Raw genomic sequence first — 25,058 nt, forward strand, 5'->3', positions numbered from 1 at the left:
ATATATTTACTGACTACTATGACTTTCTTCTTGTAGCTTGTACCATAATTGTCATTGGCTGAGGTGCACCAATACTGTTCAGGTTCACTTTTGTTTGTGATCTAATGCAGTATACAAGAACATTATTGTGACAGAAATTGCAACTTTTGCAAAATGTGAGTGAATGAGCAGAGCTGTTAATTGAATTACCATTAAACAGAAAATGGAAAACATAAAATCATATAGAAAACCACTTAACACACTGGAGCCCTTTGTGCTACAGAAAATAGTTCATGCAAAAAATACAGGTTTTTGCTGAATTTTCATTTTTACTGCATTCATGTTACTTTTCAAGTTATACATTTAAACTTGAGCCATATTTAAAAAAAATAAATAAATAAATCAGCTGTTGAGGTACATCATGGCTTCACTTTACAGCAGGCTTGCCACTGCATATTCTGTGTGCTATATGAAGACGATGGTGATCATTTTCCTTTTTTACAATTCTTTTTTTGGGTGGGGGGGGGGGGGGTTTATTGCCCCAATCAATAGTGACAGCTGAATAGCGACAGGAAACTGGAGTGAGAGAGAGACACATGACATGCAGCAAAGGGCTGCAGGTTGGAATCGAACTGAGACCACTGTAGTAAGAGCCTTTGTACTTGGAGCACACACTCCACCAGGTAAGCTACCAGGACACCCCGGTCATTTTCTTAACTCATTCTGTTTATGATTGGTTAAAGAAGTTCACTGAGGTTTAATTGATTATGTATCCATTATATCCTGTTTAATGAGAAAATGAATTGGAAAGTCACATAAATGGTGCCATATAGGGCAACATAAGTAAATTAAATTAACTCGAACCAAGTATAGCTAAGTTGGCATTAATATGTCAGTTGTCTGGTGCGGCAGCGATAGCGATTTCCCAAATTGTAGTAGTTGCCTTGGCCTGGGGCTTTTATTTTGGAGGCAACAAACGTTCAAGCCGGAAGTCGTAATATTTTGATCGTATCTTATTGGCTAACGGAATCGATGACTTCCGGAAACAAAAATGCGCTCATTTTTGCCTGCAGTGGCTGAACAGCTTTTCCGAGATGTTCAAAAAACATACCAGGAAACATCTCAAAGTAAGACACGAGTCGCAGAGGGAGATAAATGTGACAGTTTTAATGTTAAAGTATCTGTAGCGTTACTAGCTAACAGTTGGTTAAAGCACAATGTGATAAACTCGATTAAGTTTCTGAGCAAACTTCACATTAACTTAATGTTTGTCAGGAGGAAACTGTTAACCTTTACTTTCCCACTCATTTAAACGCATTACTGTGCTCCGCAGTAACGTTAATGTAGCTTTCGGTACATCTGGACTTATTGTTGTTCCGGAGTTTTACAGTGATGTACTTTAATATTTGTCCTGTAGGAGGCGCCGCTGCCACACACTTGTATCTCTATAGTCTTTTCTCTAAACAGCAAGCTACTCATACTATAGACTGCTATAGGCTTAAAACACCTAAACTCACGGACCTTTTATACAGCAGACATTTTGCAGGAAAAGTACAGGTGTCATTAATAACATCAATAATGGCTCTTTCTTTTAGGTGTTCGTTTCCAGGGTCCTGGTAAAGGCCTTTTTCATAGCAGCTCAGGTGGTACTAATAATATTAACAATGGCTATGTTCACTTCATCTGTCCCAGTAAGTCATGACTCTGAAACAGAAACAGCCAAATGGAATTCATCCATCATACTTTTTTTATTAATGACACCTGTGCTGTGACAAAAGCCTGTTGGTAGTTTTATGAACAACATGTCCAACACGATGAGACTGACATGATTCACCTATTGAACATATAAGTCACATATAAGACAGTTCCCCCTGACAGGACATAAAATATGGGAATGCCCTGCTCCACAAAACCTACAGCAAAGGTTTGTGTTTATTGTCTATAAAGAATTACCTCCTGCCAAGCCCTTAATACCAATATTGCTCTGTATGCCTCATCAGACTTTTATTACCATTAGTTAATGATTGTGGTTTATCTGTATTACCAAACAGAAGGGCTTTTCTACTTTTAGTTTTGGCTTCAGGAAGAGTTGCTTTAATTTGTATTCTGTAGTCAGGGTTAGGGACTAAATAATACTGCCGGTGTGAATAATTGACACGGATGCAGTGCCTTGCCCGAGGCCATCTCAGCAGTTGCTCCATTTTTTTCCATTTTTTTTACTTGTATTATCTGAAATAGTCATTAGATTTGAACCCATAACTGTTTGGCCATCAGCTTTCCTCTCTACCCAACAGACTTGTGCTGGATCACTAGGAGTGGACAGAAAAGTAGTCAGGGTCTTTACCAAAAGCAGCATTACCACAGTGTAAAAATATGTGACTCCGAACACAAGTATAGGTTATGATGCTTACAAATGTAACCAGTAGTTTTTTTGTGTGTGTATGAATTCTTAGTAGTCGTACCTAAAAAGGCAATTCCCAACTGCACCCATCAGATAATTATACTATTAAAATGCAGTGTAACAATAGTTTAATGAATCACAAAATGAAAACACCAGGCACTCATGTCTGGACACAGTTCTCCAGTAGCTCATAAACATTTTTTAAGGAGCAAAATGAAGTCAAACAAGTACACAAGAAGCAAAAGTTCAGTTTGTGTATCTAAATATAGTTTCTTTACCACATTAACACAACAGCAGAGTGGTTGCTGTTCTGCAGTGTACAGAGGATTTCTGTCTTCTACACAGATTCCACATTTGTGTATTTTTTTTTGTGTAAACTATGTGTGGTGTAGTTTTGTTTTTTTTTAGTTTCTTTTGGGTTGTCTGAGACAGCTAGAGGTTTGATAATGATTCCTCACATTACTCTGATCATATTACACAGGTAAAGCATGAACACTCACCTTTTTTTTCTGTAAGTGATTGATGATAAAAGTTTCATCACTCTTAAATCTGTGAAATTATTTTTAATGCATAAACACACATTTTAAGAAATTACTTATTTTTCTCTTTTTTTTGCAGTTCCTGATGACCTGCTTATTGGGTAAGTATCCTTTTTATTCCCATGAATGTAGGGATCCTCTCCTGTCTGAGTTGAGAAAAACGTCAGCACGTGGCTGAGTGGGTGTGAATACCAGAAGCCACACTGTGGAGAAAGTGGGAGGCATTTGTACAGTCTGGATTTGCCAAAGTGACGTAGCATTGAGCCACAGTGTCATGATGCTCCTCTGTGTCTTTACTGAGACATTTCCTGGCATAGTGGTTTGAGTTACTGAGAGTAAAGGGGTGCTCACTGTCTGGCTCAACATGGCCACATCCTGTCTGTTTGTCGGGAAGCCTCTGGTTTAGGGGCTCTTAATCACACTGGTAGTTCGCAAGCAGACATTGTTCCATTTTTATTTTTCTCTCATCTTTCACTTACAGGCAAAATGATGTTGTTCACATTAATGATGATGCAAGTAAAGAATAATTAAAAACTAGCAAATTGAATGATTTGCGTTGTTTTACATTAGAAGAGTTTTGTCTGGGATTAATGTCTGCACTGGCATTGGACAACAATATGATTATCTTACATCCTTTTGCTATATTGTGATACATATTGATTGTAGAGTATTATTATTATTCCTATAATATGTATTTTGATTTCATAGTGTGGTGAAGTGAAGGGTAAAAGACTTTGACACTGCACCCATTGTTGTTATCTGTCGATGCAAAATGTTCAACTTTATAAATGGAAAACAGAATAATAATCAGTTTTGCCATTTGTAGCATAAGCTTTAAATGTAGAGTTTTGGTGTTATTCACCTAAAATAAAGAACAAGAGCTTCACTCTAGACTGATGGTTGTGTGAGGATTCAGCTGTTATACGGGGAAGAAGTGAAGTGACTGTAAAAGAGGCAAATAAGCTGGTTCTTTTACCAATAGTAGACTCAAAAGTCAACTCCACAGGGGGCTGACAGAACATGCTTTTTAATGAGAAATTCTGCCATAGTCACACACACGCACGCACGCACGCACACACACACACACACACACACACACGCACACACACACTGGAGTATTATATTATATTAAATTGGTCTAATTTGATCTTTTCTTCACACTTCTACCCAGCAGTTTCTGTGTATATTTTTCAAGTTGTGTATTGCCATCCACACATGTAAACTCAAAACATGTTATGGATGTCTATACATCTTTCACTCGTCTCTCCCTCATGTCTTTCAGGCTGAAGTTTGTGTTTGGGCCTTGTGCACTGCAGGCTCTGGACCTGGTTGACCAGCGTGCAGTCACCTGCCTGTCGTCTCCCAGTGGACGCAAAGCATTTCAGGTTTGTCATGTTTGTGTCAACTCTGTACCTTAACCAACAGTAATCCTGCTTGCATAGTTTATATATTACAAAATAATGGTTTGTATTTTAATATGAAATCATTATGACAATATCTACAATATTCTTCCACAGCTGAACAATTTCTAACTTGTAGGTCATACATAATTAGCATAGGTAGGAAGTACTCTCATCTTCTGAATCAGTCTTTTCTGCCCCAATAACAAGTAGATTGAATTTTAAAGCTGTTGCCTGACTTTTAGCTTATTCATGTTGTCTTTTTTAAAATTCAGAGTGAAATAAGAGTTTACCATAAGATTATTACCACAGCCGATCGTAGGAGAAAGATCTGTTCAGTGGGTATCTGCATTGTACTTTGATTTGGTCCAGCCTAGTTTTAGTCTTAGAACGCAGCCTCTATTTATTATTTCTGAAGATACTGTGTTTCAAACAAGTTAGGAAAGCAAAAGTAAAACACTTCACTCAGCTGTTAATTTTCTGTTAAATCACTGAACCCTTTTCATCCTCTCAAACCATAATTTCATTACAAACGTATCAAACCATAAAAGTCACCCAGTATTTGTTCCATAATGGAGTGGGCTCTACAGGTGTTACCAAATGACTTCATTACAAAGAAGGAGTGTTATTACTCTGTGCTGACCTCAGTTGTCCTTTCCTCAAAGTTAAGAGTTAATCTCAAGAGGACAAAGAGTGACTTTTGGTGGGAGAAACATGTCAGTCCACCGAGGTTGTGGTCATTGTGACCCATATTTCCTGTAAACTCCTTCAGGCTCCTGCAAAAACAATAAAAATACAATGCAGCTAAATAAAGACATAGATTATGTTCTGTTGGGACACTTTCAACTCAATTGTTGGTGTGTTAATTGTTTCTCTTCATTTCCCTCAAGGCTGACATTTATGGTCCAGCAGCTTGTATTTGAAATGATTAATATAATGGACTATTTTTATTCTGTACTGGAAAATGCTTTTTTTATTTTTTATCTTGATCTGTGGTTGTTCCTGTTTTCTGGTTGTGACTTTGAACAAATCCGGTACAGAATAAGAGATTTATGAAACGTTTTCTATTTTTCTTCCTATTGGAGAATAATAGAAAAAGTTTCACAGTAAAAATGATATACATTCAACTTATATTTCATACATTTGTCAGATTTAGATTTTTCTGATGAAAAACATTGAGGTCAAAAACATTTTGTTTATACTAACTGAGGTTTTGCTGTTATATTCTCTGTTATAGAGCAGAAATAATTAGTCAATTAATTGATTAGTGGGTTAAAAGAAAATTACTCTGGGACTATTTTGATAATCAATTTTAGTTATTTTTAATACAAGCATGCCAAACGTGTGCTGGTTCCAGCTTCTCATATATGAGCATTTACTTCTTGTCTTTGTCTTATATGGTAATAAATGAACAGAACAAGCAGTTTAAAGGCGTCACTTTTGGCTTTGAGAAGTTGTGATGGTTATTTTTCCACATCCTTTTTTGCATTTCATAGACTAAACGATTAATCGACTATTTGAGAAAATAATTTGCTTGTTAGTTGCAGCACTGGTATGTCCAGACCAGTGTGGTGCAATGGTTCAATATGTTGCCAACTCAGTCTTTAGTGGAACTGACACAAGTGTGTTTGCTTGACTGTTTGCAGTGTCTGAACCTGTGAGAAGGTCACACATTTCTTCCCCTGCTTTATTGCTCCACTGTTTACTTGCTGCTCTGCAACACTTCAGTTTCTACATCACTCACACACAGGCTGGCAGTCACAAACCTGTAGGTTAATGGCAGGTAAAGCAATCTTTAAAGGAATAGCTCAACATTATGGTAAATACGTGTGTTCACTTTCTTGTAGGAATGCAAATTCTGGGCTCATACCGACGTTTAAGATAACAATTTAGATCATAATTTAAACTGATACTGATATTTTTTTATTATTTATTTTCCTTTTTGTGCCAGGAAAACAAAGACATCTAGAGGCATCTCTGCCTTTTTGAAGCTCAGTCTCTCCTCTCATCTAAGGTGTGAGAAACAGAGCTGTACAGCCGCTCACTGTCCGTGCTGCTCGATCAGTATTTGCGTGCACTTTGTGCCAGTGTTGGACAGAGGTAATTATTTCTCCAATATCCAAGTTAGAAATAACCAACACAACTGGCTCTGTCTGAGGATAAAAAGAAATCTGCCTGTCAGCACTTCCAAAGCTCAGTAATTGAAACATTAGATCTTGTTTGTTAGAGTAAAAAGAAGTTGTGGTGTTGTGTTATGTCTTGGTCGGATGCAGTTACTTCCTGCAGTCTCCGCTCATTGCCCCTCAGCTGTTTTGCAGGATTTTATTACCTTCAGACAAAGCCAGACTATTTCCAGTCTTTATGCTAAACTAAGCTGTCTGTAGCTTCTGTACTGACATGAGAGTGGTATTTATCTTCTCGTCAAAAAGAAAACCAGTAAGCACATTTCCCAAAATGTCAAAATATTCCTTTAAATGAAACACTGCAGCATGTCACTGTTCATCCACTCTATCAAATGTATGAGAATGTGTAACTTAATAAAGATCCAGTTTCAACGTTGAGGAGGATCTTTTGTCAGAAATTGAATATAATATTCATATGTATGTTTTCATTAGTGTTTTGTTACCTTAGAATGATCTCCATCTACAGACCCACAGGTTGCCTTCCGCGGAGGTCACCATGCTGCACCGCCATGTTACAGTATACAGCAGACCAGCCCAGTCAAACCAAACACTGGCTGAAGTTTCACGTTTGTCACAAGTTTAGTGGCCACTGTAGTTTCTGCTACACACTTACACACTTACACACAGCCCATTCTCATTCCCAGCTCATCAAATCCAGACACAAGTGGTGTTTAATTAGTTTAAGTTATTAAAGTGCAATCTGCAACTTCACTGCTAGATGCCACTAAATCCTACACACTGATCCCTAATAATAATCCAAAATGAATGAATTAATTTAAAATAATCCAGAATATTTCCCTTTCAGTTGTTTTCAAAGGCAAACTTTTAATGTTTCACAACCAAACATTGTTGAAAGTAATGAGAGGGTAAGTCATCAGGTTATACATTTGATGAACCATTTGAGTATTTTATGGAAAGCTTTAAATAATTAGAATAATTATTACTTGTCAGGCTACTCAGATTTGTCCAAGTTAAAGAATCCTGATGCTTTTCCATCAACCTGCAGGTACAGCCTTCTCTTTCGGGAATAGTAGCATTGCACCCCGTGGTAATCCACAGGACCTTGTCAGGAAGCTTTAAAACATAAACAGCATATTAATAATGTTCTTTTTTCTCCTTGTCCTAAATCTTGGAAGACAGAGTTGGAGTAGGTGGATTTTGTGGCATTAGCAGTAGTGAGTGTTCCTATGATCTTGGCAGGTCTGTTTTATGTTTGAACAGTTAGTGATGCATTAAGTGAGACTTAAGTATACACAGTGTCTGTTTCAAGGCCATGCCACAAATATTTAGCTTTACCCTGCTCTCTGACTCTCAATTTAAATCTGACAGTGAGTGCTTCAGTAGGCTGCTGTTGGCTGTCATGGCATTAAGATATCATTTAGGTTCTGGCTAAATGGAATCGCAGCAGGTATCTGACTTTTAAGACCTACAAGTTGAAAGAAAGGAGATGAAGATGTCACTCTGAGTATCAAAGGTCAAGTCGTGACAGCCATGTCCTTTCAGGTTGGAGTGCTGTTTGCTTGCTAGACCATATTTGGGCAGCATGAGACAGCAGTGTGAGTTACAAGAACATTGTTAAACATCTGGAAGAGAACGAAGGCAGTGACGACAGTTTGAGGAGCAATTTCTCATTTAAAAATAAAGCCCCACTGCACTTAGTCATCCACTTGTCAAGAGTCTCAACAAATGTCCTGTAGGCGAAGAGGATGCGAGAGCAGTTTTCTCTCATCGGATATACCGGAAAATATTCTTAACAAAGCAGAAATTAGTTAGTTTACTGGAAGTACAGTGACTTGCGTGCTAACTGGCCACTGCGTCAGACAAATGCTGAAATGTTTGATAAATTAACAAGTTCTGCCATCTTTGTCATTTCCTGTTATTACAGTGTACTCTTTCCATTGGACACAATTTAGTTTTTCATGTTGTAGTGGTTATTTGGTCTCCTCTTTCCTCTAAAGGAATGAATAACTCATGAGAGCATGGCATTTCACTGCTGGGATTTTTCACCTTATCTTGTTCTGAACGTTCATGACCTTTTAGTAGACACTGTACCGCAGCCTGTTGGGAAGTAGAAGTAGTTCTCAACAGTAATGAGACTTGTGGATTGCGGTATTCAAAAAAATACTGAGGTTGCTGTTGAAGACATTAGTTCCCAAACAACCAGTTGACTAAGTAGTTGATTATTATTTGATAATTGATTAATCATTTAATTCAGGCTAAACTTCCAAACATTTGCGGGCTCCAGCTTCATCAGATATAATATAGCTGTTTTATTCTGTTTTGCCTAATTGTAAGTTGAATATCTCTGGGTTTTGTTTCAGTAAATGAATGTACAATTGCAGGATACATTAGAATAAAAAGATACCAGATGGGAGTATCAGTTTTTCTGTCCCTCAGACATGGTTTTGACATGTTTCTCCAGTGGGATTGGTTTTCCAAACCATTCTCCTGACTGGAATGTAAAACAAACTCTATGAGGCTTGGAAGAAGGATTTTTAGAACTTGAAGTAGTTCATCGGCACTCATGAAAGACAGGCGATTCCTGAAGCGCTCAGCATATTGTATTAGTCAGCCAAAGACCCATAAGAGGTGATGCAAATATGCAGTATGTTGGAGTTCAGATACAGGGGTTGGGTATCTCAATCACTTCCCAGAGCTTTGAATTTCCCTAAAGCCTTGTTTGTGGTGTGGAACCAGTGGACAGAGGGCCATCCAAACTTCTGGCCCTCTGGCTCATGGCAGCTTCCAGAGAATAATTCCCGTGAGAGCCAGCATTTCAGGCAGAGACGGAGCCGGAGCTATGCTGAGGCTTTAACTCTCAGTGTTCCTTTTGCAGCGACTGAATGGCAGATCTTGATGTATAGTGTCTTTTTGAAGAAACCAGGATCAATGCCAGGCAGTGGAAGCCTGCAGTTCGTGGTGTCTTGCTGATGATATTAGCTGCCAGCTCTGCAGTGTGAGCTGCAGCCGAGACACACAATCTATGATGACAGCAGACAACAAAAAGGGCCCAAGTGTGAGTTGGTTTTCAATAAACTTAACTCTTTAGAAACTGTAGCAGTCCTTGGCTTGGTCTCCACAGTTTTATTGTTTTTGTGCTGATCATGCTGTGCATGGTGCTTTATTCATCTTTACTGAGGTGTTTTAAGTCCATGTAATTGTCTCTTGTGCTCCTTATTTATAAGGAAGTGTCACATTGAAGAAAAGAGGTTTTTACTTTTGTAGGTCACAGGGAAAGGTAATTTATCGAAGCTCTGGAGAATAATGGAGCCTGCTCTGCCATCTTGGGAGGCATTAGTTATTGTGAAGTGTCAAGCTAATCCACTAACTTAATGTCCTCATGTGTCATGTGCATGAGGATGCAACCTAAATCACTGTCTGCAGCGGGGAGCGAGCGCCAGCGTGGTGGACAGGAGGCTCCGTCAGCCGAGGCCATTAGACACCACATATGGATTGTTAAAAAATGCATCGTTTCTACCTCGTCTCCTCTAAATAACTAATGTGAAATGATGAGGTTGGTGGAAGCAACCTCACCTTCAACCCAACCACTGGTGTGTCACGTCTATGAAACATTTAAATGGAGAGGTAATCTAAAAACACGTTCAAGTTGGGATATTCCAGTGATTTTGGTAACGTAAAGGGACTCTACAAGCTGGAAGTCACGGCATGAAGACTTGACATCATGATGTGACACTGAAACAGTGACGACTCTGAGATATTCCAACCAAATCAGTATTTGAAGGGAGGGCTTACAGCTGTGAAACAGAAGGTATGTCTGTACCCCAGTAAAATGCTGTCATAATGTGTGAACAGTTTGATTTCACACATGAAGCAGCTGCAGGTCTTGTCTCCGGATGACCTCATAACTAGGGCGGAGCGATATGTTTTACTATTCTGATTTTCAGAGCTCAGCTAGTCATGTCTAGACTAGTTGAAGGACGGGGGATTCAGAAAAGAGCTTGTTTTCCTTCATACCTCTGTATGCTTTTACTTTCTCAACTACTGCCAATACAAACAGCATTGTGATCATACTCGATTTGTGAATCTCCTTCTTCATAAAGAAACTCACACCTGTCTCTGTGTAGGATCTTTCAAATAAAGTTAATTCACGCAAGCTTTTCCACATATTTAAATGTACTTTGCATGAATTTGTTGCAGGTGATAGGAGGCTCGGGGCGTTTGTACACCTGCTTTGTGTCCTGTCACTACTGCCCGTGTCCAGCCTTTGCTTACACTGTGCTGCGCAGAAACGAGGGCCCACTGGTGAGTACTGTTAACACACACTTTGGGCTGCATATCAAACCTCAATACATTAACAGTACCGACCAAAGTCTGCCAAGTACTGAAAACTGGTACTGAATGAGATTTGTATTCTTCTTTACTGACCAGTTTCTGATTTAAATATTTTAGCCTAACTAATATTTAACTTTTAGGCTGTAGTTTTAATGAAGGAAAAAAAAGTTGAATATAAAAACGTTTATTTTCTTCAATCACAAAAAGTATCTTGAGGTGTCTGTCCTGAAACTCCATATAACGAGGAATATTTACACACGAGTGTAGGTTTGTTTTCAGAAGTGGGGAGGACACAAAGGTCAGGTTATTAAAAAAAGTATGTCTGTGCAATTTTCAACATTTAAAATATATATGTATAACTACTTCATATAAACAAGTTGAAATGCAGTGTAAATGTCTGTATTTTTATGCATTAATCCCACTTAAAAATCACTTTAGTTTTTGTTGATTTTGTTGAAGATAAATATTGTGTGTGCATCTTCACTTAAAAGAGAGCTGTCCTTTATTGCCATAACTAATATTAAATATTAGATTGATGTTTGTAGCATCTTTTAGGAGAATATTGACTGTGAAAAATAGATAGGTACAACTTCCACCTATCAGACAGTATGGGAGTAGCCTTTATGAGCATAAGCTACCAAAAACATTTTTAAGTCCTCCTCTTTTCTCTCCCTCTCTCCCCCACCCCCAGTGGAAATTACGCTCCTGACAGTATAAAAACATATTCCAATACCAGACCCTACACATAAGAAGACACACACACAACTGTATGTACAGTGTGTCCTGCTGGGGTTGAACTCTGTATGAACACATATATATATATATGGTACACAGTGTATACAGCAGCGTATTTACACACAGATACATAAAAAGACGTTCACAGTCATTGTGTCTCGTCAGTCGTGTATCCTGGAGAAAACCGTCACCCAGTCGAAAGTGAGACGAAAGCACACGTTGAAATGTGTGCAACAGATGTTTTGTGGTCAGGTCACGTTCTTGTCTGGTCACTGAGGGGAGTGTCTGCTCTGACCGCCAGTGTTTGCTCTAAATATCTGCCAGCAAACGGCCTCCACTCCTGCTCCAAGTATCAGGAAGAATTGTTTCCCTGAAGAATACTGCTAAAATCAGTGTGAGAAACAGAGAGCTGCAACAGACCGTGAAGACTCCCTATGGGTGCATCAGCATTACTGATATCATTCCCCATGAAAATACTGAAGACAGAAAAATAAAACTATTCACTGCCTCATGAAACGCTCCAGCAACTTTTATAGCTAGCGAGATGAAACTGGAGTTGAAGTTGCAACGTTACATGTGTGGAAGCTAAAAGATTATGGTGGATCAGAATTTAACATAACTCTCTAGTCTCAAAGTCCTAACCATATGACGCTCCAGAGACGTTCCAACATGCATTTTCCTGTCCTCCCCTGCTGGAGCCATTCTGCTCATTCGGGGGCTCTGCAGATTCCAACATGACTTGATAAGGCCAAACAAGGTCCATACTGCTCTGACAAGCAGGTCAGAGGACAGATACCGGAGCTCTCCTACCTGCAGCAGACAGTCATGTGCTAATAAACAGAGTCAACAGGAGAAGCTAGTAAACAAACTTCTGTACTTTTTGTCCTTTTCACCACACTCTGACTTTGGCTCATTGCTTATGTAAAACTCTAATCCACAGGCGTGTTAGTTTGGAGGAAATCTCATTTATAATGCATGGATAGGCTGAGGGTGAAAACAAGTCAATGATTAACATGTTAATGTTAATAATAATGAGAGGAAGTTGTGAATGTGTTCAGTGACACATTTCGCACACAAATGCAGAACTGCAGGGCTTTTTGACATTCAACACGCACGACTGGAGCTACGTCTGACTCATAACACAAACACACACTCAGCATTAATCACATGTGCTTTTCCTTTATAGAAATGTTTATAATTTGATAGAAATATTGGAAATTGTCCTGGCATTTGCTTTGTGACTCTTATTCTCTGACTGAAGATTACTCAGTGGGAAATTCCCAGTATGTCAGAGCCAGCAGCTCCTCTCTACTCTTGTGTTTACATGAGACCTTTGAATTTAAATGACTGAAGTGTCGTTAGGGTTTCATATCCGTATCCTCAATCACACCGGTGCCCGTGTTCACGTAATGAATCTGTGTCTGCGCTCTTTTCTCCCAGTGCAAACACATCCTGGCCGTCTACCTGTGTCAGTCCATGGGCGTGACTCAGCAGGAGAGTGTGTCCGATCAGCAGATGTCCACGCTGCTCAGTGGGACAGCACCCCTGTGACACCCAGGTACATTCAGTACAGCAGGTGGACCCAGCACGCCCTCGAGGATGAGAGCCGATGTTTGGAACTGGCCTCTTTAGGTCACTGCAGAGAGGATGGGAGCACGGGATCATTATCATGGTTTCGGCTCTTTCATATGTCTCTCTGAAAGACACCAGATGTTGCTTTATTTATTTTGTCTTTTGGAAGAGCTCTTCTGTCTGTTTCCAGGGAGACGACATCTGTCATCGGTTCATTGAGCATATTTCGGCTTTATTTTTAGGTTATTTTTGGCTGAAGCTGCATCAATTAGGGAAGTAGCGAATGTCTGCAAGAAACGTAAGAAACTTAAGTCTTTAACAATGTGTCATTTGTACATATAAATGGTCAAATGATTTAAAGTGGCAATTTTATGAATAAACACTGGTCTGTAACAATATAAACATTGCCTTTATTAACAAAATAATTCACCATACATACAGATTGCATCATGTTAAATAGCAGTATCGCAGTTGTAGTTTTGTTGAATGAGAACAGAATGGCCTCTGGAAAGGTTGAACATCAGTTTGACCACAGTGGATGTTTTTCCTGATTAGTAACAACACTATAGCACACTGACAGACATGTACTTCGGAATGAAAGGCAGGAATGTTGAACTAGATCAACTTGTCATTGTCCGTCTCACCTTTTAAAATCGTAAAAGAAGGCAACAGTTTGACATCAATCAATAGCTTGTAGAAAGGCGGACAGCTACAGTACTTATTTTTACACATCAGTCAACAAAGACAATAATACAACGATACAGTGCAGTTACAGTATAGATGTCTCCATTGGAATGTACTAAAACTTTGGCACACTCCTGTATTTTAGCCCTTGAAGTTAGTCAGAGGTGGTGCACTGGACACAGCGGCGAATGAGGGGAGATAGTGAAGCAGTGGAGGCAAGTGCTCAACTTCAGAACACTTGATAAACACCAACACAACATGGTTCAACACCACCAATGAAGCACACCAAACAGGAAATAATCTAAAATGTCAGTGCAATGTGTTTTCATTTGTGTAGTGATGGCTCTCGGGTGACCAAATTCACCCTCTTTTTTTTTCACATGAATTACGACACTCCAGACAAAACGTTGCTTTGACTAAATTCACAGAGGCCTTTTTTTGGGATTCATCAGCTCTCGCCCCTGTCTTTAGTTTTGTAAGCTCAACAATGCTAACCCCCACACCCTTACAGAAATGAAGCAAAGCATCAGGACTCGGTGGAAATGCCTCAAACTATGATGCACAGTCGAGTGCAAAGAAGTAAGAATTTGCCTCTCGCAGAACATTTCATTAGTGTTACCTGCTTCACTCTTAAATATTATCTCTGTTTTTGTGGGTTCAACTGGACTTAGTTGTCTATCAATCACCTATGTTAGTAAGGTGTTTGATTCGGTGCAACATATTTAAACCTGTCTTGTTTTCTGAAATGAAACTGCTCGTCTCCGTTCAGACGGTGACTTCAGCAGCTTGTGGAGGACTGCCTGCGCTAACAGATGAGAGCCTCAGGATCGCAGCTGAGACTGCGTCTGAGGGGAGATGGGTTGTCAGCTGGACTCCTAAGGCAAGTGACATTCATACACACCCAACTGAATCAAAGCAATAGTGCTCTCCGTTATGTAAGCACCCCAAATCCGTTTGTACCAGAAGCTTGGATGATGAGGAACAATGTAAATTACAGTGATTTGAAGTATCAAATATGACATTGGCTTGTCTTTTTATAATATGTCAACACTTGGTTCAACAACAAAGCGGTTACTGTGCTCTGTACAGATGTCATACTTCTATAAAGGGTACAATCGGTTTCCCACTTCCTGAGCTTTTGTGTGGCCAACATGGAAATGACATGGAGCACCAGCGCAGCTAAACTACTATAACTGTGTGACTGAATCAAATCATGCTGTTCATCTGGTGGATACCAAAGCATCTATGGCTCTTAGCCACAGTGGTCACGCGATGATTTTGGGACCCCTGAGGCTCTGGGAGATGATTCATGGGATATAAAAGAATTCATAATTTCTTGTTTATGTTTGAATTTCCTCCTTTTCTTCTGATTTCTGAGAGTCCCTGTTGTTTTTGACTACTGTGTGCCTCCTCCTGTACACACTGTGGAAGAAAACCTGTAATTCTTTCCGTATATTGAGCATGGATTCATTTTAAGGGTCACAAGCCAAAAATAAGCACGGCTGTAGACTACTACTGTTGTACCTTTCTAGGCCCACAAGTACAGATCTAGCCACAAAACGTTTTTTGATCTTTACATTCTCAAGGATAAGATCTTGTAATAAATAAATTAATAAACACTGGCACTGGATGTCGACAATATAAAATATCAGGGCGTAAAAAGGAGTGTTTGGAGTTGTAACAGGGTAAATAGATTTTTAGAATGTAGCAAAGTTTGGATCCTGTTCACAGTCCTACAAATCCAGCTAGCTTCAACATGTTTGTTTTTTGTTTTTAAATCAGAAATCCTTCACAATACAAAAGTTATGTAAGACTCACCATTTAACATTTCTCTGCTTGACCCCTGATTCTCGGCACAATTCATAAATAAGTGTCCACATTCATGGCGCGTCTGACATCGGTTCATCTTCACATATCACACTCTTGGTCTGTAAACATTATAAAACTCAGTGAAATTATAAGTCAAGAGTGAAACAACAGAGTTGACACAGAGAATGCTCCTCTGTCACGACCTTCTCTATAGCAGAGGGTCGATGGTCATGTGGATCTGGTCTCTGTTGCGTCTGCTGCCGTTGGAGCTGAGGTACAGCTCCTCCCTGCGGCACAGGAAGTGTCGGGCCAGGATCTTGCGGAAGGTGTTCCTGAAGTCTTGGATGCGGTACGCGTAGATGATGGGGTTGACCGCGGAGTTGGCGTGAGACAGAATGATGGCCACATACATGACAACCCCCGGCTTCTCCAGCTCCTCGTAAAACAGCGTGAGGCAGTTGAGGATGTGGACGGGCAGCCAGCAGATAGCGAACAGTCCCACGATGATGGAGAGAGATTTGGCGGCCCGGATTTCCTTCTGCAGCAGCCCGTGGTGATGACTGTCCCCGTTGCCCACGCACTTGAGCTCAATCTGTCTCAGCTGCTTCCTGGCCACGGTGAAGATCTTCAGGTAGATGCCCAGCATGATGAGCAGTGGCACCAGCACGCAGACAAAGAAATTAAAGTAGACCATGTAGTGCATGTCCACCACACTTTCAAAGAAGCACATGAGCTTACAGCTCTGTAGTAAGTCTCCTCCCCCCCTCAGCCCCTCTGTGAGGCCAGCGTCTGTAGTGTTGTTCGCACCAGCGCTGGCATTCGGACAGTTCTGGTACTTTAAGTTCCAGCCAAAGAAGGGGATGAGGCCAATGACAAAGGAGAGGATCCATAAAATAGCGATGATCTCTCTGGCGGTCTTTCCCGTCATCAACTCCTTGTACCTGGAGAAAACACAGCAGTGATTACTTTCTTACTGATGTTCCCAATGTGGACAAATTTCATCCTCTAATTAGGAGGACAGCCTAGCTATAACAGATATAAACACAACAACATGGCAAAAATGAATGAAACGTTAACATTTTTGGGGCTTTTTCTGTGATAGCGAATAATTTATGTGACTATATTATATTTGTACCTCTCATAATTGTTTACATACCTGCATCTTTATTTAATTTTCTTGAAGTCTCAAAATCATAACAAAGCTTAAAGCTAGCATTATTTTTATTGATCAAGAAGAAAAGAGTCCAGAAAAGGATTTGAGTTTAAATTCACACCTGAAGAGATGTCCTGAGGTTTTGTTTTGCCCAGAGAAAGTGAACTGGTGTTGGCTTTTGATTGTTGGTGTGGTCTAATGTGACACCTTACATTATTTAGTCTTTTTTCAAACAACAAAAGACAACATCAGAAACACAGGAACAAATGTAAGCATCCAATCCCACAGCTACATCAAAAAGACAAATACTGTGTTCAGAAGGTATACAAATTCATCTTGATGGAGACATGAATGTGTGTAGCAATTTTCATGGCAATCCATCCAATAGTTGCTGAGATATTTCGGACTGGAACAAAGTGGTTGACCGACTGCCAGACTGACTGCCATCTGTGCTAGCATGACTAAAAATATACACAACATGTTCAATGACGCATGTTCAAACAAATATCTTGTTACTGGAAAAAGCTACCAAATTCATTAGACATGTGTTGTTTGGTTTTCTGATAAAATGAAACACTGTTAACAACATTGTAATGTTGGAGCTCTACACATGCGCGTGAATGCACCACACAGACCCAGAGTAGTTTGCTTCCAGTGTCTGCTTCCAAACCTGTGTTTGGTTTGAACACATGAAATCGTAAAGAATGAACATTAGATTAGTTTATCTGAACTTTTATGATCCTGTAATTCTGACTTTTCAATTATAAAAGTAACCAGCGTGCAAACAACAAACAAAAAAAAGATGAAAATATGTAAATAGCTAAAAGGCATTACATACCATATTGATTTCAATATAATATCCACTTTTCACGGAAATATGTCTAAATGCAAAACTAACAGACATATTTTAATGTTACTCATCCTGAGCACATTATGAGCTGACAGTATCTCAGATCCTGCTTCGCTCTGATTCACACAGGACACACACATTGCTAAAATAACATACGCCTCGCTTGAGGTGTGAGGCCGGTTCCCACGTGTTTGTGTCTGTTCAGATACTCAAGTATTCATACCAACAGAGCATGAAGAAATTAAAATGAAAGAAGCCAATGAAGCAGCACATCTGTCTCAGCTTTGTGCTGTTCTGTAGTTTGATGCCTAAACTCAAGCTCATGTTTTTTCACGATTGATAAAGGGATAACTATTGAGTGTTAGGTTGATTTACAGAATGTGTCCATTAAGCCGTCACCTCACTGAAGTATGATATGAACTGATGAACAGCAGGTGCACAGATCGAGGCTGCTTATGGAAAAGCAGGACTGACTCACGCGGGTGTCGTCCTGACTGTCCCCATCATATGAGCTGTGCTTAAAGCAAACTGAGTCGGGCGAGCAACCACACGGTAGTGACTCACATATGCTGATACGCACGTGTACATACACACACTGCAGCTGTACAGTTCATGATCACACCATATCACAACTTAGAAAGGGACTTTTGCTGTTACAACTTACAACCATCAAACCATTAGTTCATGATTGAATAATCATTATTAAATGATTAAATATGTAATCACTCATATAGTAATCAGTCATGTCATTAACAACCCATTAACCACGTTATTGTTGATAAATCTTTGTAAATTAAGTAATTTAATTGTGAATTATTTCTAAACAGTGTTTACTTGATTATGGATAATAATATTTATTAACGTGTAAAGGATGGGTTCACCTTTCAAAAAAACAACACTCCCATCCCCATATGTACATTCAAAGAGTTATTAGTTTCTGTAATAATAATAATAATACGTTTCTGTATTTTGTCCACAGTGGCACAGTCTGAAGAGACCCCTTCATGATTCATTTCCAATGGAAGACAGAGGGGGACTAAATCCACAGCCTTTGTTCTGTGTAAAAAAATATTTTAAAGTTAATCTGAAGCTAATATGATGCTTCAGCACTCTGTATTAAATTAGAGTAATGTTGGGGATTGCATCATAGCCTGTGGACAGGAAGCACAACTGGAGTGACACTCATTTCAATGCGCATGAGTGTGTGAGTAAGACTTGAAAAATGTGAACCAAACAATTAAACAGTGGTAAGTAAAAGTCCTTAATGTATTTGTAAAATGTGCTAACGATCATGGGAAAGTATAAAACCTGGTTCAAGCATGAAGAACAGTATTTATAGTGTTCCCTCTCTTTCTTTCTGACTGTTCTGTGCCTCCTGAACAACGTAGACTACCCGCAGCCTTCTACAGTTCTGCATCACATTGTCTGTGTGAGTTTCACTTCACTGTACTTGCTTACTGTTAACACTGCAGACTCTCACATCCTTTAAGAAAAGGTTGATGCACAGAACAATCAGACATAAGCAATACAAGCTGGCACCCTGGTAGCTGAATGATTACAGCAAATGCCACATGTTGTAACCGCGACATCTACCTTGATTAAAGCCTTTGTTGTGTCTCATACCTCTCTCTCTCTCTCTCCTTTTTCCTGTCTGCCTTTTCACTGTCAACTGTCAAAGGCAGAAACACCAAAAAAAATAATCCTAAACAAGTAAGAAAGCAGGTTCCTGCAGACATAGACTATCCATTGGGCCATGAGTAACTAGTGAGTAAGACCATTTGAGGATGGGGAAGCGTTCACCTTATTATGCAAAAATGCCTGATTTGTATGTATGCTCAGCAAAGAATGTTTACTATTTTAAAATCTTTAGTAATTCATTTTTAAATGTACACCTTATTGATAGTAGTACACAATTTACTGCCATTACTGTTTTTCTTTTATGTTGACAAAGGATCTTCCAGCAATTGCAACCTGTTAAAATACGCATTCAACATGAAACAGCCCGTGAACAGGTGAGTGGACATCAGCTAAGGGAGGTACAGACAGTGCTGTGCTGAGCAGGACAGCGTTCATTGTAATGAAGGAAAATGTCACCAAGTGCTACAGTATAGCTCTTTTCTATGTTTCTGGACAATGTAGTAGTACTTTGACATGGAGATATAAGCAGTGTCACCAATTTCATTTTGGGTGGCTTTGGGTTCTTCGTGGGATTTATATACAAATAAATCCACCTGAAGAGGGGAATGAAAGCGAAGTCAAGCGTAAAGGAAGTGGGTTCAACCGGCAGTGAAAGCCTCTGACATTGATGGCACAGGCAGGATAAATATTACCATTAGAGGTTTGAGAGAGGCAGAGAATTTGTTAGTAAAATGAAAGTCATGTTACTTGAAAGATATTCTTAATCATTAGCCCAGTTTACCTCCGAGTGGGCGTTGAGAATGAAAACAGCCATGCAGTATAATAATTTTAATAAGTCAATTATTCATCAGTGGCATGCAAGTTCCGCCTCCGTCCTGTGGGGGGGGGGGCATGAATAATATAGCACTTTGCCCAGAGGAAGCTTCAGAGCTCACGATGACCTGCACACCATTCCCCTGTTTCTCTCCATCCTCTACTCCCGCACAGGGGCCATTTCCCAGAGGGTCCATCTCCAGCACATCACCTCTCTCTCTCTCTCTCTCTCTCTCTCTCTCTCTCTCTCTCTCTCTCTCTCTCTCTCTCTGTTTGGAGGCAGGGAACGGGCGAGCGGCTGAATGGATTAGTTCTGGCATGACGACAGCACGCTGGCATCTATCTTTGTTTTGCTTTCTTCCCCTGCCCCATTCTCCACACATCCCTTCTCTTCTCTCTGTCGCTGTGCTTCCGCCCGGGGCCACAGGCTCAGCCGGGCCCCACACACACACACACACAGACACACACACTAAACTCATCCACTTAAATGTCGGGCAGTGTCCGCAGTCCTGTTTCAAACACAATCTAACAGGTGGCCGTTCACACTGACAACACAGGAGATATTTTACACCTTACCCAGACTGTCAGGAGTGTATGCAAACAGAGCCGTGCAGCATTTGCATTCTGAATTGTACGATTATCTCTCTAACAAACAAGTTAGATGTTAAAATGGTAAAGGCAAGTCGAGAAGAAAACAATGTAAACAATTGAATCTGTAAAGCATTCACAGTCCAATTAAGATATGACCATTCAAGTTCTGCTTTGACAGAAGAGGGAAAGGTAAACACAGATATAATCTCTCTGTACATTCTCATTGGGAACAGTACACTCGCTGTCCCAGAGTGTGACACTGTGTCTCAGCAATGACGCTTACATGTTTCATTTTGGTCTTTGTTGACTCACGAAAGTTGTACTTCCCTCAAGTCTGTTTTTGGAGTATGACATACTCATACCCTTTCAACTTTTATAGATGGTTTTCTTCCTCTCAGAAAAGTGGTCAGCTTGGTTTCACTGCAACATATACAAACAATTACAACCTACAGCCAGTAATAATTATGGCTTTAACCCTTAACCTCCACTATGTTCCAGTCCAACAGTTCTTCAGTTAAGTTAAGTAGCCCTCGTGTCTGTCAGTTTAGTATGGAGCTAGAGCCAAAAGTCCACGAGCTTAGCTTAGCATAAAGCCTCTCCAAAGCTCAAAAATAGCCATACCAGCACCTCTAAGGCTCACTCATAAACATTTCTCCTTTGTTTAATCTGCACACAAACCAAAATGTAAAACACCAGTTTGTGGTTTTACAGGGAGTTGCATCCTGTAACTTTCAGCTAGGCACTGCAAGTTCACTGCACACAGACAGAAATAGTGCCAACACAAACCTCACCATAGAACTTCTTAAATTTACATTTTGCTTTTTGTACGGATAAAACAAGTGAGTGATGTGTTCATTTGTGAGCTTTAGAGGTGCTGGTAGGTCGATTCTGTTACATCTGGACTCAGCAGTTAAGCTAAGCTAACTGCCTCGTGGTGTGCAACTGCTTTCAGTCTGATTTAAACATCGTGATCATGCTGCTGGTGAGATAAATGTCGTCAGAAATCTTGATAATTTATTTGGTTGACAGGCTGCACAAACCACATTCATTAGAAATGACGCAACCTTTACCACTCTTCTCACCAGCGTTCCCCTCTTTATCAGACATGTTTTTACATTGAACTGCACTCTCCACAGCTGAACCCGGATCACTTCAGGACTCTGTATTTGTTGTTGTCTGTAATGTATGCCTCACTTAAAGTCTGAGGATGACACATCACTCACTGTATCCTAAAGCATACTTCCACCTGGACTCAAGTTCAACCATCAACAGAGCCTTGTCTGGTTCTTCAACTCTAATACTACCTTAAGTTTTCATTATTTGTGAAACCTTAAAGCAAGGATGACACTGTACTACGCCCACCACCCCCAGACATGTGCTGAAACAAATGCAAGAAGTGTCTTTTAACTATCCATTAAAGTGAAGCTGAGATCTGTTGAATCAGCAGCTGGGTGAGATGATGCTGTCCCTGACCACCGTGAGGCAGTGCTGCTGATGTGGGTGTGGACAACCCTTTGAGGTCTGTGAAGTGCTAAAGGTTATATGAAAGCTTCAACAGCACGGAGGGACAAAATAGCCGGAGGGTCTTTTTCTGAGAAATGCAAACAGGGAATACGGGGGCTCGAAGCAAGCAGAAAGTGGGTGTGTGTGGCTCTGTCATCATCATCTCACGGGGTTCAAACATCTGGCTCTGGCTTTTCACTTCCACTTAAACCATCTGTGAAAACACTTATCTGAGAGAATCGTAGCCCCCAAAAGGCCTGCAGACTGGTCTCACACACACACACACACACACACAGACCGGCCATCACTGTGGACACGCTATCTGAGCTGAGCATACACACATTGGTCTCATTATCACGTGTGTGTTGCGAGGGTTGGAGCTGGGCTTTCAGAGGAAACTATAAAATGTCATGTTGAGAACATTTTACAGAGACTGCTGTGAGCGTCAAAAATAGAAGCACAAATGGGGATTTTACAAACCACTTGGTTGATGGCAGACAACGTTCATCCCAAACTAGTGTCAAACTGTCCTTTCTTGCCAGCGTTTGAGTCTAATGGAAATGACAGCACATCACATCACGAACAGCCCCCAAAACCACATCCAGTGCCCACAACATTCACTGCAGGGAGGCTTGCCTTTATACAAAACAATAAACGGACAACTCTCTGTTATGGTGAAATATCAAAAATAACACCGCCTGGAAACCCATCTGATAATAAAGCTTTTACTCTTCAATCCACGGAAATATCAAGCAGCACTGTGCTGCCTCCGCCTGTTTCTGTTTCCTCAGGCTGACTGCGGACTGCGCTCGGGGGCTGCTCAGTGGAGCTCTATGGCCTTTGCCATCAGGATCAGTGGAAGTGACACACTGTGGCCAGGTATTGATCCAGCGGCTCCTCCCGGTGTGTCACATCAAAACAGCTGCCTGACAGATCTTTGCAGCTTTTCAGGAGCAGCAGGAGGTGTCGCATGAAACACACACACAGCCCGCTGAGCTTCAAGAGTGGACTACTGATCAACTGAGGGAAATGATTTAAATAACTTACATATTATACATATTATATAAGCGCTCACATATTCTTCAGTTTCTCCTGCGGAAACACCAAAGTCACCAGCACACTGTGTGTAAAGGTGGCATTACCTAAACCCTTTAGATTACTGAATCAGAGGTTAAAGAAAATCCACTTCAAAGTCTGCCTCTAACTCCAGATTTAAAGAATGTTTAGAGAGGTATTAGCTAATTAACATTCTAAATTTAGATATTAATCGTGCTATTTTTACACAAGGCATTAAGCCTCACAGGGAACTGACTCATGAGATCACAGAGCTGATACTCGTGTTATAGCCCCTGAATTCAATTATTTTCCATAGGGGACACATCAATATATAGGGACTTTTATTTTCAGCTCTTTTATGAAAATAGGATGAAGTGAACTCTATTTCTCTGCCTATTTAGCACAATGTGAGTTACAGTCCTGTTGGTACCAGGGTTGGTGTCTAAACTGGATCCAAGAGGCAACAGGGCCCACAACATGAAGACTTTAATTCACTGGATTGATTAGAAGAAAGCAAACTACAGAGTGACTATTCTAGTCTGAGGTTTCTTCTCCATGCTTACATGAGTAATATTGTCCGGGGGGGAAATCAGGATCAGCTAAAGGTTTTTTAGATTAATTTCACATTAGTCATAAAAAAATATATAAGACTCACCTTAGAGGAATTTTGACGGCCAGATATCTATCAATTGCAATAGCAAGGAGACTGAAAATGGAGCTTTGTGTCAGCACCAAGACAAAACATGCCAGGAACAGGCACCCATAGAAGTCCAGCTGTATGCCGAGGCTGATGGTTATGGCAAAGGGGATGGCGAGGCAGCCGACCAGAATATCAGCCACAGCCAGAGACACCAGAAAATAGTTGGTGGCGTTCTTCAAAGTGGTGTTGATCGCGACAGCCCAGCAAACCAGTATGTTGCCGGATATGGAGAGAACAGCAATTACTACTTCAATCACGATGTACAACGACTTCATCTCAGCAAAGTGTGTTAAAGGACTAAAAGCTGCAGGCTGTTCACAGAGAAGACGGTCTCTGCTTCTAGTCCCAGAGGAGTAAAGAAGTCTTTCTGCTGTAATCCAGGAATATCCCGCAAGTGTGAGCTCCAGAACCAGCCATCTGAGGAAGGGGAAGGGATTTATTCATAGTTAGAAAAAGCAACAAAATACTATTCCTGCATCTCAAAGTTACCCAAAGCTGTATAATGTGCCTCACAATACAGCAACCCTCCAGCCCTGCTGCAGAACCCATAAAACAGTCAGAAAGTCACTGAACGTTGTTGCCGCTCACCTTAATGAACCTGTACATCTTCTCTGGATGTTCTTCACACCAACAGCGTCCGACCCGTGGAGCGTTTCAGCGGCATCTAAGGATCTGTAGCGTAGGAACAGTGTGACACAACTTCCCCACTGACAGCGGTTTTGAAGTGGAGGGAGAAACGCCAGAAAAAAAGGGGGGAAAACTCAATTTCACAGAGAAGCCACGCCCCAAACACACACATATACACACACACACACACACACTCGCACGCGGTGACAAGTGGCACAATACGGGTGGAAATCCCGCACAAGAGCGTCACCGGGCCGTCGTGCGTATTTACGCGCCGGTTAAACTGCATCCAACTACGCCCCCACGTGCTTTCCGTTTAATGTAAACGAGGTCTTGTTTGTACAACACACTACACGCACGCGCGCCCGCAGAACTCCCAGACACTCGACTTCATCTGGTTTCCATCAGGCCGAAATCGCGACGTTTTGCCCCCCCGCCGCCGCCGCCGCCGCCAGAGACTCAGCGGAGGCAAACGCAGCCAAAAAAAATGGATTTCCTCACGTTTTTACGAAATATTGTTTACCTTCCGCTT

At 40.6% G+C, this 25,058-nt stretch overlaps 2 protein-coding genes across 2 annotated transcripts; one reads left to right on the forward strand and one right to left on the reverse strand.

Moving 5' to 3' along the window:
- The first annotated feature begins 996 nt into the window (after positions 1-996).
- Positions 997-13,504, forward strand: zswim7 (zinc finger, SWIM-type containing 7). The gene is made up of 5 exons (XM_051402135.1): positions 997-1,106; positions 2,999-3,020; positions 4,202-4,304; positions 10,661-10,765; positions 12,971-13,504. The coding sequence occupies exons 1-5, from the start codon at positions 1,031-1,033 to the stop codon at positions 13,079-13,081; spliced, it is 417 nt and encodes a 138-aa protein (XP_051258095.1). The 5' UTR covers positions 997-1,030; the 3' UTR covers positions 13,082-13,504.
- On the reverse strand, positions 13,493-24,818 carry adora2b (adenosine A2b receptor). Its single transcript, XM_051402131.1, has 3 exons — positions 24,488-24,818; positions 23,855-24,316; positions 13,493-16,536 (listed from the first exon to the last, which is right to left on the reverse strand). The coding sequence occupies exons 2-3, from the start codon at positions 24,172-24,174 to the stop codon at positions 15,804-15,806; spliced, it is 1,053 nt and encodes a 350-aa protein (XP_051258091.1). The 5' UTR covers positions 24,175-24,316; positions 24,488-24,818; the 3' UTR covers positions 13,493-15,803.
- Between the last annotated feature and the right edge of the window lie 240 nt (positions 24,819-25,058).

Source organism: Dicentrarchus labrax, unplaced genomic scaffold, assembly GCF_905237075.1.
Source record: "Dicentrarchus labrax unplaced genomic scaffold, dlabrax2021, whole genome shotgun sequence".
In the NCBI taxonomy this organism is placed as follows: Eukaryota; Metazoa; Chordata; class Actinopteri; family Moronidae; genus Dicentrarchus; species Dicentrarchus labrax.

Excerpts from the sequence above, each read along its gene's own strand:
- zswim7 (XM_051402135.1), top strand. The coding sequence starts at position 1,031 with ATGCGCTCATTTTTGCCTGCAGTGGCTGAACAGCTTTTCCGAGATGTT. Across the intron at positions 1,107-2,998 it reads ATACCAGGAAACATCTCAAA|TTCCTGATGACCTGCTTATT; the intron begins GTAAGACACGAG and ends TTTTTTTTGCAG. Across the intron at positions 3,021-4,201 it reads CCTGATGACCTGCTTATTGG|GCTGAAGTTTGTGTTTGGGC; the intron begins GTAAGTATCCTT and ends CATGTCTTTCAG.
- adora2b (XM_051402131.1), bottom strand. The coding sequence starts at position 24,174 with ATGAAGTCGTTGTACATCGTGATTGAAGTAGTAATTGCTGTTCTCTCC. Across the intron at positions 16,537-23,854 it reads GCCGTCAAAATTCCTCTAAG|GTACAAGGAGTTGATGACGG; the intron begins GTGAGTCTTATA and ends TGTTTTCTCCAG.